The sequence below is a fragment of the Phoenix dactylifera genome, chromosome 10 (genome assembly GCF_009389715.1).
Source record: "Phoenix dactylifera cultivar Barhee BC4 chromosome 10, palm_55x_up_171113_PBpolish2nd_filt_p, whole genome shotgun sequence".
NCBI classification, from domain to species: Eukaryota; Viridiplantae; Streptophyta; class Magnoliopsida; order Arecales; family Arecaceae; genus Phoenix; species Phoenix dactylifera.
The window spans coordinates 1,519,829-1,536,894 of record NC_052401.1 but is presented as its reverse complement, the minus strand read 5'-3'; the positions used below and the strand labels follow the sequence as shown (position 1 = coordinate 1,536,894).

The 17,066-nt window shown below is 39.0% G+C and overlaps 1 protein-coding gene across 1 annotated transcript; it reads left to right on the top strand.

Annotated features, from left to right (window-relative positions):
- Positions 1–469: 469 nt before the first annotated feature.
- On the top strand, positions 470–16,483 carry LOC113462471 (succinate dehydrogenase subunit 5, mitochondrial-like). The gene is made up of 5 exons (XM_039130717.1): positions 470–833; positions 2,793–2,913; positions 14,618–14,924; positions 15,047–15,232; positions 16,096–16,483. The coding sequence occupies exons 3-5, from the start codon at positions 14,727–14,729 to the stop codon at positions 16,150–16,152; spliced, it is 441 nt and encodes a 146-aa protein (XP_038986645.1). The 5' UTR covers positions 470–833; positions 2,793–2,913; positions 14,618–14,726; the 3' UTR covers positions 16,153–16,483.
- Positions 16,484–17,066: the final 583 nt, after the last annotated feature.

Below are 17,066 nucleotides of genomic sequence, written 5' to 3'. Positions count from 1 at the left end.
TACTATGCAGTGACGGTGGATTCATTGAGAAAAATTTAAAAAACACTACATATATTATCCTTTATCATGTAAATATATGAATTATGAAAATAGAAAGGACTTTTATATTTATCAATAACAATGAGTATAGAAATATAATATAAAAAAATTTCAAAACTGAAAAATTTTCACTAACAGCTCAGTCCCTTAGAGTAGATGCACATCAAGAGAGTTCGGATTGTATCTTTCAGGGAAAGAAGGATTGATCTTTTTTTTCATGATGTTGACTATTGAATCATGCGTCGCACAAATCTGAAAGCACTCTGAAGTCATGGTGCCCTCGCACGAAGCAAGGAAATCGTTTCTCTCCAAAGGTGCAACCCGTCCCACCCAGGAGGGCTACTTTTGTAATTCTATTCTTAACCAAGGGCTTTTTATTTAGAAACAGCTATATATACCCCCAAGTCTACCCTTCATTTTGCCAGCCACCCCGAAGCCCGACTCCTGCTTGTTGCAAGAAAGTAAGATGTCGGTAAGATCCTTCTTATCGATGGCAGCACCACCCTCGGTTCTCACCACCATGGTGATGAAGAAAGGATGATGTATGGTGATGCTGCTCTCGGTTCCCACCGCCATGGCGATGAAGAAAGGAAGACGTCAACGAGATCCCTGTCGGCGATGGCGATGCCTCTCTCGGTTTTCGCCGCCATGGCGATGAAGAAAGGAAGACGTCGGCAAGATCCCTCTTGGCGTAGCGACGACGCCCTTGGTTCTCACGGCCATGGAGATGAATCGGGACTTTTCTTTCTTGTAACCGTTGGTGATTTTTATTTCCTCTAATTTTGAATCACCCGGTAACCTGCTTCCCTCTGCTCTGTCTCGTTTATGTTTCTTCTCAATTTCTGATCTACGATCTAGGGTTTTCTTGAGGTTTTGTTTTGATTTATGGCATCTTTTCTTATTTTCAACTAAATTTTGCATGAGAAGTTGCCGATATCGAGTTCTTGAATAGTTATTGAATGAACCTTTTAGTATATCTGAGATACAGTCAACAAGAGTTGAGCCTGATTAGTATTTAATGAATCTTTTTCTATTCAATGAATAGTCCTCTAATTTGGAATCACCTGGTAACCCACTTCCCCCTGCTCTGTCTCGTTTCTGTTTCTTCTCAATTTCTGATCTACAATCTAGGGTTTTCTTGACCATTTTCTTGAGGTTTTGTTTTGATTTATTAAATCTTTTTTTATTTTCAACTAAATTTGTGTGAGAATTTGCCGATATTGAGTTCTTGAATAGTTATCTAATGAATCTTTTAGTATATCTGAGATGCAGCCAAGAAGAGTTGAGCCTGTTTAGTATTCAATGAATCTTTTTCTATTCAATGAATAGTCTTCTAATTTGGAATCACCTGGTAACCCACTCCCCCATGCTCTGTCTCGTTTCTGTTTCTTCTCAGTTTCTGACCTACGATCTAGGGTTTTCTTGACCATTTTCTTGAGGTTTTGTTTTAATTTATTAAATCTTTTCTTATTTTTAAGTAAATTTTGCGTGAGAAGTTGCCGATATTGAGTTCTTGAATAGTTATCTAATGAATCTTTTAGTACATCTGAGATGCAGTCAAGAAGAGTTGAGCCTGTTTAGTATTCAATGAATCTTTTTCTATTCAATGAATAGTCCTTTAATTTGGAATCACCTGGTAACCCACTTCTCTTTGCTCTGTCTTGTTTCTGTTTCTTCTTAGTTTCTGATCTACGATCTAAGGTTTTCTCGACCATTTTCTTGAAGTTTTGTTTTGATTTATTGAATCTTTTCTTATTTTCAACTAAATTTTGCGTGAGAAGTTGTCGATATCAAGTTCTTGAATAGTTATTCAATGAATCTTTTAGTATATCTGAGGTGCAGTCCAGAAGAGTTGAGCATGTTTAGTATTCAATGAATCTTTTTCTATTCAATGAATACTCCTCAAATTTGGAATCACCTGGTAACCCACTTCCCCCTGCTCTGTTTTATTTCTGTTTCTTCTCAGTTTCTGATCTATGATCTAGGTTTTTCTTGATCATTTTTTTGAGATTTTGTTTTGATTTATTGAATCTTTTCTTATTTTCAACTAAATTTTATGTGAGAAGTTGCCGATATCGAGTTCTTGAGTAATTATTCAATGAATCTTTTAGTATATCTAAGATGCAGTCAACAAGAGTTGAGCATGTTTAGTATTCAATGAATCTTTTTCTATTCAATGAATAGTCCTCTAATTTGGAATCACCTGGTAACCCACTCCCTCCTGCTCTGTCTCGTTTCTATTTCTTCTCAGTTTCTGATCTACGATCTAGGGTTTTTTTGACCATTTTCTTGAGGTTTTGTTTTGATTTATTGAATCTTTTCTTATTTTCAACTAAATTTTGTGTGAGAAGTTGCCGATATCGAGTTCTTGAATAGTTATTCAATGAATCTTTTAGTATATCTGAGATGCAGTCAAGAAGAGTTGAGCCTGTTTAGTATTCAATGAATCTTTTTCTATTCAATGAATAGTCCTCTAATTTAGAATCACCTGGTAACCCACTCCCCTTGCTCTATCTCGTTTCTGTTTCTTCTCAGTTTCTATTCTACGATCTAGGATTTTCTTGACCATTTTCTTGAGGTTTTGTTTTGATTTATTGAATCTTTTCTTATTTTCAACTAAATTTTGCATGAGAAGTTGCCGATATCGAGTTCTTGAATAGTTATTTAATGAATCTTTTAGTATATCTGAGATGCAGTCAAGAAGAGTTGAGCCTGTTTTGATTAAAGGTATTCTATTCTTGGTTGCCTTTCAGGACCGCCCATTGTCGAGTTGCATCCAAGGAGATCAAGAAGAGATGAGATTGGGCATAGTATGGAGTTTGATGTTTTTACATGGTTCGGAGTTCTATCTGTCGATGATCCTCAATTAAGTGGGTATGTCTTCTTACACGTTTTTGGGGGCTATCTGTGGACGATATGTAATCATGACGACGTGAAACAGGAATAGGTTTTCTTTCCCACAGCTTTCTCTCCTCCTTTCTTTCTTCTTCTCCCCTTCCCCTCTTCTCCCATATCACAAGAAAAATCCCTCGCCGGAGCTCGAGAGAAGACCCACAGCAGAGAGGGAGCTCAGGAGGAGAACCCACGACAGAGAGGGAGCTCGGGAGGGGAACGGCTCGAGGCCGGTGGCGCCGGCGATGCCCATAGCCCGGCCTCCTCCTCCTCTTTCCCGTGAACACAAGGGAGCGGTCCCTCGCCGGGGTGCTCAAGAGGCCAGGTTGAGACCAGCGGCACCACAGTTGCCGGCCCTCGCCTTCTTCCTGCAGCGGAGACATACACACATGAGTCCCCCCTTCCTCCCATCCTTCCTCTCTCTCTCTCTCTCTCTCTCTCTCTCTCTCTCTCCCCCTCTCTCTCTTTGTTATCCTAAGCAAACTGTAAACCGAGAGGGAAGAAGGCTGGGAAGAGGAAAAATAAGGTGGTCAGGAGCTTACCTAGCTTCGGGGAGGAGTCACGAGCACCTTCTTCGGTGACACAGACGTCCACTTAGGAAGCCCGGTCTCTGAGGAAGGAGGAGAATAGTGAGGGAGGAACAGTGATGTGGGTTCAGTTAATAGAAGGGTTCTAGAGGGTTCGACGACTAAGCCACCGTACATCAATTTCTCAACGTTTCGAAGCAATGGATAGTGGCCTCCAGATGGGCCAACATTTTTTCCTATCAAAACAGTAAGAAAGGAATTTGTATCCCTCTAAAGAATTTATCTATAAATTCAAGAGAACCTTAGAAAGAAAACAACAAGGAAGAGAGAAACATTCAATCAAGAAAAAGAAGTTTTCACAAAGAAAGAAGAAGAAAAAAACAAAAAAGTTCATCATCCTCATCGGCATTCTTCTGAAACTTACTCCTATGAGGAAATTAGTTAAAGCTTCTCATCCATTGCAACAAGAAGAGTTGGTGCACAACATTGGGATTCACATCATCAGCCAATCTCTTCATCGGTTTTAGCATTGCTTCTATTGATACATTTTATATTTTCTGAATCTCTAGTTTTTTGGTTACAACAATCATTTATTTGGATTATTTGTTGCTGTAACAGTTTCATCATCTGAAACTTGTAAAGGTACTTCCAAGCCTTAATTGGAAGTTGCTGAATCGGAAGAATTCAGCAAGGATAAAGTTTTTGGTTAGTTTATCTGAAAACCAACTGGATTGTTTGTGAGCCCCGAAAAACAAACAGTATAAAATTTTTGGTTGATTTATCTGAAAACCTACTAGGTTGTTTGCGAGCTCGGAAAAACAAATGGTGATAGATTTTCGGTTAGTTTTCTGAGAAAATCGACTAGGTTTCTGATTGTGCGCCCGAAAAACAATCAGGTTGTAATCTGCTGGGTTATAGTGAAATATCAAGCTTGGCTTGGGGAGTGGATGTAGGTGTTGGGAGTACACCGAACTACTATAAATCCTTGTATTTGTGTGTGGCTTGTCTCTCTTTTTCTACCGCATTTTTCTAACTGTTTTTCTTAAGTTATTTACTGCTTTATTTGTGCTGCTTTAATTCTGCTGCTAGATCTCTGAGTTTGCAAAAGTTTTCAGTGAGTTATTCACTTCATTATTATTTTTTAAGAGACCCAATTCATCCCCCCTCTTGGGCTGCACCTTTGGGCAACATACCTCATAAGTGAGATACAAACCACGAGTCCCTATTGAAAATAATGGATATGGGTACTCCATGCAATCTAACTATCTGCTCAATATAGAGCTCCGCAAACTTTTTTAGTGTCATTCCCACTTTGAATGCCAAAAAGTGTGCTTTGTCAATCTATCGACAATCACCCATATAGTATCATAACCCTTAGGAGTACGAGGCAACCTAGACAAAATCCATTGTGATGTATTCCTACTTCCATTCAAGGATTGAAAGGGGATGCAACAACCCTGCCGGTCTCTGGTGTTCTGCCTTAATCTGCTGACAACTCAAACACCGAGCTACAAACTGTGCAATTTCTTTCTTTATGTTATTCCACCAAAACATATTTTTCAAATTCTTATGCATCTTAGTACTCCCACTATGTACTGTATATCCAGTATTTTGAGATTCTCTCATAATTTCTCTCTTTAAATTAGAGTCATTTGGAATACAAATTCTGTTTCTAAATCTCAATGATCCATCCTCATGAAGTCTGAATTCTAACTGAGAACCTAACTCAATGTCACTTCTAATCTTTTGCAACTGAGGGTCATCTACTTGAGCAATCTTGATTCTCTCTATCAAGATAGGTTGGACACGTAGATTTGCCAAATCTGCATCAAGATCGTGCCAACAAACCTCGATTTCTGCTCTCATCAAATCTTCCAAGATTCCTCTCTGAGAGGTAAGTAGAGCAGCAATACTACCAGAAGCTTTTCTACTCAGTGCATCTGCCACAACATTAGCTTTTCCCGGATGGTAATGTATAGACAAATCATAATCTTTTATCAATTCCAACCATTTTTTCTATCTCATATTGAGTTTCTTCTAGGTAAAGAGGTATTTTAGACTTTTGTGATCAGTATACACCTTGCAAGATTCACCATATAAGTAATGTCTCCAGATTTTTAATGCAAACACAACAGCAGCAAGCTCAAGATCTTGAGTGGGGTAATTCTCCTCATATGGCTTAAGCTGTTGGGAGGCATAAGCAATCATCTTATCATTCTGCATCAGCACACAACCCAGTTCTTTCTTTGAAGCATCACTGTAGATGATATAACCTTCACCACTGGAAGGAAGGGTAGGATGGGGGATGACACTAAACGTTGCTTAAGCTCCTGGAAGCTCTGTTCACATTTATCTGACCACTCAAACTTAACTTCTTTATGAGTTAGTCAAGTTAAATTAAGGTGCAGCAATAGAAAAAAATTCTCAACAAATCGTCTGTAATACCCAGCTAGGCCCAAAAAATTGCAAATTTTAGAAACACTATTTGGCCAGCTCCAGTTGACCACTGCTTCAACCTTCTTTGGATCCACATAGATTCCCTCTTTGGATATCACATGTCCTAGGAGCATCACACTGTCCAGCCAAAATTCACTTTTCTTCAATTTACCATACAGTTGAACCTGTCTTAGGGTTTCTAGTACTATCCTCACACGCTACTCATGCTCGGCCTGACTTTTAGAATAAATTAAGATATCATCAATAAAGACCACCACAAATTTATCTAAAAAGAGCCTAAACACCCTATTCATCAGATCCATAAAAGCTGCAGGGAAATTTGTCATCCAAAGGGCATGACCAAAAATTCATAGTGCCCATACTAAGTATGAAAAACAGTGTTAGGCACAACTTCTGCCCTTATCTTTAACTGATGGTACCCAGAATGAAGATCAATTTTGGAGAATACCTAAGCACTCTTTAACTGATCAAATAGGTCATCAATCCTTGGTAGAGGATACTTATTCTTTACTATCATTTTATTTATCTCCCGATAATCAATACATAACCTCAAACTTCCATCTTTCTTCTTTACAAACAATACTGGAGCTTCCTAAGGCGAAACACTGGGTCGAATAAAACCTTTATCAAGCAAATCTTGCAACTGTTCCTTTAGTTTTTTTCATTTCAACTGGAGCCATTCTATAGGAGGTTTTGAAGATTGGTGTGGTACTAGGAGTCAAATCAATTGCAAATTCAATTTCTCTCTCTGGTGACAAGCCAGAGAGATCTTCCGAAAAAACATCAAGGTATTCATTCATTACTGGAATATCCTCTAATCTTTGGTATGATTGTCTGGTATCCACTACTGTGGCAATATATGTCATACTCCCTTTTTTGAGTAGCCGCTTTATTTGCATAGCAGAGACAATTCGAAGGGAAGTATATGCACCACTACCCATGAAGCTAAATTCAGTATATCTAGAGATCTGAAAGTTTACCCATTTTTCATGACAGTTTATAGTAGCAAAATGCATCGCTAACCAGTCCATACCTAATATTATGTCAAAATCATGCATATCAATGACTATCAAATTAGCAGTCATGTCTCTACCTACTATCTGAACTGAACAAGTTTTGCATACCTGATTAGCGATCACCCCAACCCCAGTAGGGGTGCCCATATGCAAATCATAATCTAACAACACACAAGGCAGGCCATATTTTTGCACAAATGTAAATGACATAAAAGAATGTGTAACACCAGAATCAAACAGCACATGAGCATAAACAGATGCAATCGGTAATATACCTGACACCACAGTGTTGGATGCCTGAGCATCCTGTTGAGTCAGTGCATAAACACGGCTGCACGACCCTGTATGCGCGGTCTCCCCCCTTTCTGCTGCTTGGAAGAAGAAGGCTGAGCCAACTGAGCTGGAGCAAGAGAAGCTTGCATTTGCTGGGTCCTTATAGCTTGAGGCCTCTGAACTGATTGAGAGTCTTATTGATTATGAGGGCACTCTGCTATCCTATGACCTTGCTGGCCGCATTTGAAACAAGCTCTAGATAACTGTCTACAAACTTTTGTCTTATGGGCACCTCCACATGCTTCACATTTAAACTTGTCTTGCTGATGTTGAGTAGCCTTCCCATAAGATCCATGCTTCCCTGATTGCCAGGATCTATTGCGAGATTATGTAGACCTGACAGAACTCTATCCACTATGGTTATCGAAGTCTCTGCTCTTCTTCTTTTATTTTTCTTCTCTGGTATCCAGAGTCTCCTTCCATACAATTTCTATATTTTTGGCTCTGTCTACTAGATCATCATAGTGTACTGAGTGCACTGTAGCTAAACCTCGACGTAAGTGAGGCTTCAACCCTTCTTCGAATCTCCTCATCCTGGATTCTATATCCATAACGAGGGTGGGAGCAAATCGAGATAGCCTATCAAACTCTGCCTCATACTTATCCACAGTCTTGGTTCCTTGAGACAAAGTGAGGAATTCTCTCTCAAGCTCCCTCAGGCGACTAGAAGGAAAATATTTAGAGTAGAAGGATGTGCGAAACTTCTGCTAGGTAATCGGCTCATGCTCGTGTCCCCAATGTGCGCTCCACAGACTTCCACCAATGATGAGCATGGTCCTGAAGCATATAGATGACAAATCGAGCCTTCTCTTCATCAGTGCACTCCATTGCCCTAAAGGTTTTCTCCATTTCATCTATCTAAGCTTCAGCATCTTAAGGACTAGTGGTGCTCTTAAAAGCCGAAGGAGCCATTCTTTTGAATTCCATAACAGTCCTTTGCTCAGAGCAACCAACATCTTTACTAGACTGATTGCTGAGGTTGTTGCCTCTGCTCACGTACCAACCCAACGACCTCTTCGATCAATTTGAGTACTTGGGTCTGGTTTCCAACAACATTTTTTGGTGTCAATGTTGACTGACCCTAGGTTGGCTGATTCACCATTGGTTGACCAGCCCCTCCTTCTTGGTGAATTTCAAAGGCCTCATTCTGGAGCCTCGAACTTTGTGATGCCTCGGCCGCTTAGTTAGTAGGAACTCTACCCCAAGAGCGCCCAATCATCTGTCTCAGACTACGAGCACGGCGAGGCGGCATTCTGATTTAGTGAAGATAGACAAATGTCATAAGATCATTCAAACAGTTTAATCAAAAGATTATTAACAAAAACCAATTAATATTATCTCCTTATCTAAATTCTACCCATCTCTCAACCGTTCTAACGAATCCTAGGAATTCTAAAATTTAGGCTCTGATACCACCAAATCTGTCACGCCCCGAGCCTGAAGCGCAACAGACGCCGCACGCCCGCACGGCGGACCGTACAGGCATGCAAGGCAGCTGACCATATCAATGCTATTCAAATGCTTAAAAATTTACTTAAACATTAATATATATACAAAACAATCTTACAAAGTTTCTAAAATTTGGATATATCAAAATAATTCAAATATTTTAGTTAAACTAATTTTAGCAAAAATTTTCAAAATCTATCGCACTCTTCAATCCCATGCGATCAATCTTTTGGATATGAAAAACAAATAAAATAGGATAATGAACTACACTAGCCCAGTAAGCAACATAATACCCCAGAGTAGGGTCAAAGCATATCAAATGTTGAATTAAAATACAAAATAATGACTAAAAATTTAATCACAAATAAGCATATTTTTTTAAAAAAATTTACTAAGCATTTTCATAAAAACTCTGATACGAAAATTCTAACATATATAGGCTATGGCCACGTAACCCCGTGGCATAGGTTACACAAAGTGCCAAACACCACTATTATTAATCACCGGTGGTACGGTGTCCAAATATTACTATTCTAATCACCGGTGGTACAGTGTCGAAACTAGTTTCTCATAGATACAAGTCTATAGGGCCAACGAATAATCTCCATTGGTGGGACCAGAACAGATCATAGCCATGCTGAGAATACATACATATAAAAATAGATTTCATAAATTGTCCAGTCATATTTTACAGATTTCATAGCAGATAACATAATTTACAATGATATTTAATATGCCTGACCCATTTTTACTAAATACAAAACATATCTCAAAATTTAATCTACTGATAATTAATTTATCAAATAATCTAGAACACACACTTTTAAGTATTAAGTTACTTACCTCTTTTTGCTTAACTCTTACTTCACACGAATGGGTCAGGTGCACCTAGTTAAAAATCATTAGAATATAATTAATTTCTTTATCAATCTTAAAGCTAAGCAAAACTAAAAAAGCTATTGAACACGGTCCAACAAGGTCCACACGACTGAACTGAGCTCAAGTTAGGCCCATAATGGGTACAGCCCAAATAGGGCTTAGCAAGGTTGGACTGGGCCCAAGTTGGGCCTACAAAAAGGTACGGCCCCAACTGGGCCCAAGTTAGGCCCGCAAGGGATAGAGCCCAAGCTTGGCCCAGTTCGGCCCACGGTGGGCCTTCTTTCTTTTTCTTTTCTTTTCTTTTTCTCTCTCTTTTTCTTCTTTTCTTTTCTCTTCCCGTTTCCTTCTTCCCGTTTCTTTTCTATCCCGAAGCTTCCTCTCCTCCTTTCTTTCTTCTTCTCCCCTTCCCCTCTTCTCTCATGATCACAAGAAAAATCCCACACCAGAGCTCGGGAGAAGAACCGACGGCGGAGAGGGAGCTCAGGAGGAGAACCCATGGCGGAAAGGAAGCTCGGGAGGGGAACGGCCCAAGGCCGGCGATGCCCGTAGCCCGGCCCCCTCCTCCTCTTTTCCATGAACACAAGGGAGCGGTCCCTCGCCGGGGTGCTCGGGAGGCCCAGGCCGAGACCGGCAGCACCCACAGCGGCCAGCCCTCGCCTTCTTCCTGCGGCGGAGATATGCACATGTGAGTCCCCCCCTTCCTCCCTTCCTCCCTCTCCCTCTCTGTTATCCCAAGCAAACTGTAAACCGGGAGGGAAGAATGCTGGAAAGAGGAAAAATAAGGTGGTCAGGAGCTTATATACTTTCGGGGAGGAGTTACAAGCACATTCTCCGGCGACACAGACGTCCGTTCAGGGAACCCGGTCTCTGAGGAAGGAGGAGAATAGTGAGGAAGGAACAGTGACGTGGGTTCAGTTAAGGATTTTAGAGGGTTCGACGACTGAGCCACCGTACATCAATTTCTCCCCTCCCTTCGAAGTAACGGATAGTGGCCTACAGATGGGCTGCCAACTTTGGTCCAGATCGGCCCATCTGGTGGCCCAATACTCACAGCACGTGCATGTAGTGGCATATGGTACATGTCAGCATGCACCTGGCATGGCCAGCAGGGACCAGCATGCAACAACACGTGCTTGGCATGTTGTCTTCCTTTGTGTTGGACTTTTGCTGATTTTAATTAAATCAGTCTTATAATTTGGCTTTGCATCATTTATAACGACTACTTTCCTAAGGCTCTTTTTCTTTTTGGAAGAGCTTGAAGAACATCGTATCTGGCTTTACAATTGAGGTCGAGTTTTATGCAACAGCTTATATAGAGTATGTGGTCATGTGGTTCCATTATGCTCTTTAGAATTAAGGATCACCCTTTCTTCCATTTCACCCTTTTCTATTGTTATAGATAATGTTATGCATACGCTATTCGTTGTCTTGGCCCAATATTGTCCCTAAAAATTTCAGGAAATGAAGTGCCTATTATAGCATTTGCGTCCTGATAGAGAAAAATGTACCATTTTGCTCTATCCAACTTTTTCTTCTGGAGTTTCGTCTTTATTACCAGAATGTTCGTTAGATGCTTGTCTTTTTTTCTCAATTGATCAAGCATATTCAGATTGATTACCACTTCATGTTGCTTCCCTAGTTTATTTTGTTGAAAGCATTAATTTTTGAAGTCTCACACTATCAGCTTGCGAGTCCCTCTACTGAATAATGAATGTCCTCTCAGGGATTTATGCCTTTATATAGAAATCTGGTGGATAACTAATGTGTGCGCCACATAGGGCACCTAAACTAAAGATAATTGAGAAGACATAGTGTAACAACCCAGGACCTCACCCAAAATGGCTAGCCGGAAGTTATTATTTGGGTTCCTTAATCCTGTATAAGTACCCAATATCTATCCAGCAAATAACCGCCGTTCAAGCCCTGACGTCCTCGTCAGACTAAGAGTTCAAATCTATTCAAATCTAATCACAAACACCATGATTGGCCCGTGGTCAGCTCCAATGGATCCGTGCTGCAGTGTCCCCTAGTCTACATAGGTTATAGACTGGGTCTGCTCTGATACCATTTATAACAACCCAAGACATTATCTAAAATGGCTAGCCGGAAGTTATTATTTGGATTTCTTGATCCTGTATAAGTACCCAAGATCTATCCAGCAAATAACCGATACGGGACTAAATACATGCCCGCATGGGTCCTCACACATAGCATAGAAATGCAGCATCAACTTCTATTGACTAAGGGCCTGTTTTGACGCCTGCAAAGCTTATCTGTTGAATTACCCTTATATGGCTAAGGTTGGGAAGATGTTAGCTGTTAAGAGAGGAGAATCCTTCTCTATGGGGAAAATGTGGATCATACGATTGTCAAAATGATCGGGATACTGGAAATCACCTGATAGAGGGAACCCAATATCCTTAAATTCTTGAAATCATGTCATTCATAATCCTCTCTTGGTAGCAGAAATCTCTACCTTACCAGCGTTTCTCATTATCGCGATTTTAGTGCTCAAAGGGGAATCTTCAATGGACAACATACTGAGGCATTCAAACAGACACTAAATGCCATTTTCTATTGCGATTATTTGACAGACAACAACTTGGAATGCCTTACACCACAGGATTGACTGCTGGTGGATTGTTCTTCTTGTAAGTAGTTTGACAGGTCAAGTGCTGCTCCAAGTTGCACACTGTGTGCTGATCTAGCTTAATGTTTTCTGAATACGTTCACAGAAAACAGTTGGATAGGTTTCATCTGTATTAGTTTACAGATCTTTTTATTTTCTTGCTCAACCATTGCATACTAATAGTCATATAAAATAGCATTTGTCTAAAACAGGCATTTCATAACTTATGACATAAACATGATTAAAGAAGTCAGGATGCTATGATGCATGACATCAATATGTCAAACAATGACAATCACATCAGAATTATTTTGCAATTTAATGGGCAATCAAAATGAAATGGTCAATACAAAAGGCCCAAGCATTCATATATTCGCCCGCCCATTTGTGTTTGATAATGTAACCGATAAGCTCTGCTGATGACAGAAAAAAATTCATGCTGATAGTAGGAATGAACAATGGAATTGGTTTCCAGCAATCAACTCTTATGCTTGATTTAAGTTTCTTCTGTATACCTCCTTTGGGTAGCTTCTTCACTATTATAATCACGATCAAATTGCACATTTTGACAGAATTCTGTGTCAAACTTTTTTCATGGATACAAGAAGGGAAAAAATAAGGATTTTTCATATCATATACTAAAAATGATTAATTATATTGCATCTTGTAATGACACACTATGTGCTTTTCTATATACCAAATACAGATTAGTCTGTCTTTTAAACCAGTGATAAAATATTTATCCAGTGATAATGGAACCATTGTTCATAACCACCAGAAACATTACGTTGTTTTCATATCATCATATAATTTTGTAGAAATTAAATAATTTGTGAATATATATGATATTTTATGCTGGGCATTTTATAGCAGTTACCTCTGCTGAATATTGCTAGTTTATCCAAATAAAAAAAATGCTGTCATATAGTCATCTTATGGTAGAAAGTTATTGTCTGAAAGTTTTGCTACAAGTTCTACTTATAGAAGTAAAATGCTATTTGCATGAGCATTATATTCTAAGCTCTCACTTCTCCCCGTAGATGTTCTCTTTGAAAAGAAGATTAACTCGCTAATCAATAAGCGCTGAAACAATTTAATGTTCTTGAAGTTTTAATGGACTATTGAGTGGTCATGCAGCTACAAAATTATGTAAAATTTACAGAAAGAAATTTACAATGCCGATAGAAGTATTAACATTACTAACTAAACTAATTTGAGTGGAAGCCTAGAAAGACATTTTTATTTCATGGAACATCTGATCCATATCCTACCGTCACTCGGAAAACTGAAAATGCTCTCTGGAACGTATGCTGTGGTTCTCATTGCTATAGCAAACAAGTGACAGAGATAGCAGATGAGGGTTCCCGTGCAGCTTTGCATATCCTGTATTAGAACTCCTTATTCAGGTCAGTAAGAATCTCTGAATCTGAATCAGTTTGCTTGACCCAAAAGCATTGCATTCTATTCTGAAATATATGCCTAGATTTTAGATAGAGTGGGTAGTGATACGCCAATAAATCGGCTTTTACATGCTTTTTCTTTTAATATGCGAATTTAGATTACATGAGTACATATACATCCCAAATGAGTCAGCACAGAAAAGATTCTTAAGCTGAGCTTGGGCATCATAGAACTTGGTGTGCATGATTGGCCATAAATTAGCTGCCTAATCTATTTTACATGCCCCTTATGACAACACGGCTGCCTTCATGCTGCACTTAGACAATCTCTTGTTCTTTTCCCTTCCAAATGCCTACCACTTGTGAAATTAAGTATGCGACTTATTTTTGAAAAATTGAAATACCTGCATACATGGTAAGCATAATTGACATTTATATTGGAATGCAAAATGCAGATCGAACGCCCATGAGAATTAAGGCCAAGCATTTCTAGCTGTCTCACAGAGAATGGAAGAGTAAGAGTGCCATATTTTTCTTCTAAATATGAATATTACATCTTGATAGCATTATGCCAGTGGTATGTCTGTAGTTAAACAAAATATCTTCTAGACAGCTGCTGTTGGTCTAGGTAGGGTTATGTAAAAAGAAATGAATTAAGAATCTATGATGTTGCCACCATCTGGGAAAAAGCAACCACTATTTATTCCTTATAGTAACTAATTCTCAAACATAACTACTTAATGCAGAATGATTTGTCTTCCTGCTATTGCCTTCTTGCTAATCATATAGTTGCATTTGTGATGATACAAATTCATATATTCGACTAAATATGAAGCAATCCTCCTTTTAACTTGGTCTTTCCATCATTTTGCACGTCTTGTAAAATTCTATACATCATTATTCATGTCGCATTGTACTGTTCTCAGTCTCTTGATTTTCTACTCAAATTTTGGTTTGAACCAGAAACTTGTTTTCCTTATGTGCAAGCAATCTCAGATTGCAGTGTTCCTTTCACATTGAGCTGTAGGCATGCATTCTGTTCAAACATAAGCCAGTTGCCTGTGCCATAACCGACCGTGACATAGAAGCTGCATTCCAGGATTTAATGGCTATGAACTGGGATGAAATCCCAGAGTGTACTGCAAATGAGACAAACAAGGCACTCTCTAAAGCTTCTGATGATAAGGCTGGCCAAGAGGCTCTGGCAAATGTCTTTTGTGCAGCTGAGGCTTCCGTGGAGTTTGGTGGTGTTCTAGTTACCCTCAGAATGGCTCCTGATGATCTAAATGGATTAAGTGTTGAGGTCTGGGCATTTTGTCTCTGTTAGTTGTGCCACTTTGTGTTAGAGAGAGAGAGAGATGTCAATTTGCACCTTGCTGCTTTTTGGGTTTTGCCTTAAGTATTTTGATTAAGGTTACCTTGCAGAATGTGGGAAGCCTACCAGATTATATAGGAGATGCCATAAGAGCCGCATATAAATGCTACATGGCATATCTGGATTCTTTTGGCCCTGGTGAGGCTTATTTGCGGGAAAAAGTTGAAAGAAAGCTGGGAACAAAAATGACACACTTGAAGATGAGATATAGTGGCATGGGTTCTAAGTGGGGAAAGGTAAAGTTACTTTTTAGTAGTGCATGATAAATATCACTTAATTGTTTGGTACCACACTTTGTGCTTTAATTTCTTGAATTGTACTTTGAATGGATATGCTTTTTAAGCACCAGAGTGCCACTTATAACCACAAGAAATTCTTCAGACATCATATTTCTGGGATGTAGATAATAATAGCAAGCAACCTCCACACTGTAATCTAGTTTGTTAAATATCTTGTTTAGCAAATCTCCATTGTTACATCTTCTGCATTCTAATGTGTGCCCTTAATGAAATGCATGTGCCTATATAGTTTGCTTGCCTTAGATTTCCTATACATCTGACAGAAAACCAACATGCATAATCCATGGTCCTTGAAACTTCCATCTTTATAGAAGTTTGTTTTCTATGTTTTAAGATATCACTTTTTATATTAATTTGAAAGTTCTATCATTTATAATGCGGCTTCAGCTATTTTTCAATACCATTTCTTCTGTTTTTCAGAGGGCAGGGGATACTGAGTACAATGCCCTTTTTCAGAGTTGTTTACAAGGAATATATTTGATTTATTTTATAGTTATCTTCAAAAATTTTCAAACCCATTGTTCATGCAAAACAAGTCCCTGTACTTTATGGGATTTACTATTAGCTTTATATTGGATTGTTTGCCTAATGTTGGAGCTGGGCTGGGACTGCAACATCCATATACTCCAAAAGAAGAAAACTACTTTGGATATGTGTCAAAGTTTTATGTTTGCTTGCTTCATTTTTTTTGGCTCTGAAACTCTGAATGATATATTTGTCAGCTATGGTTCAGGAGCGTCAGAATGCATGTTTGTCTACTTTGTTTTTCTCAACTCATTCTCCCGGATTTTGAATTTCAGGTTACACTTCTTGGCACTTCTGGGCTTTCTGTGTCCTATGTGGATCTTAGATCATGAGAAAGATGGTGGGAGGTTGGCTGGGCTTCTGTATTGGCTATTAATGGATGTTTATGAACGATGTTTTGAATGGGACAATCGATCAGTTCAGTCCCAAGTTATACTTGCAAGTTAAGAAAAATCTTTTCAGAAAAATAGATATGTTTTTTGCAGTGACGAGTTGTAAATGCCATTCCTTCTAGTCCCCAAAATTTCAACTGATAGCATGAGGCTGCCATTGTTTTTGTCACAGCCATGTGATGGGATGTAGGTACCATGCTATCCTGGAACGTCTTCTCATTAGTTGATCTTCTGTTGCTTATGATAGATCATAATTCCCTTCTGCAGTCTCTATTTGGGGTTGGGATTATCTTTCCAAATTTTTATTTGGCGTATCCAAACTGCTCTTAATCTGAGGGTAACTGTTATTTGAACGTATGCAGGCATGTGCCTGACAAAGTGGGAACTAGGAGGAGTTTGTTTTGCCCAAATTTTTGGAAAATATGATTTCCTTGAGCTCTGGTAAGCGGAGCAACGTCATAACCTCCTATAATATGGCTGCAGAATTTGCATGGTGACATATGTCAACTAGGCATAGTCTGTGATTTTAATCTTCCATTCCATTTCTTCCCCAGAGAAAGACATGATGTTTTCTCTCTTTGTGGTAGCCTCATTGTTTCTCAAAAAAATCCTTACACTGCTGGTTTAGTTGCTGTATAGGTGAAGTTTAAATGCATGTAAAACTCTTGGCAAAGAGCTAACTGGGCCACGGTCATATGATTCCATTGCAGTCTTTTCTGAATGAATAATACAGATGCTAGATGGACTTCTCAATCTAAGCAGGGGTTGGGGAGATCAGCAACAAACTACAGCTTGATTCCATTGCACATCATATGATTGACTGTCTTATGTTCATAATATGCCAGAAAGTTAAA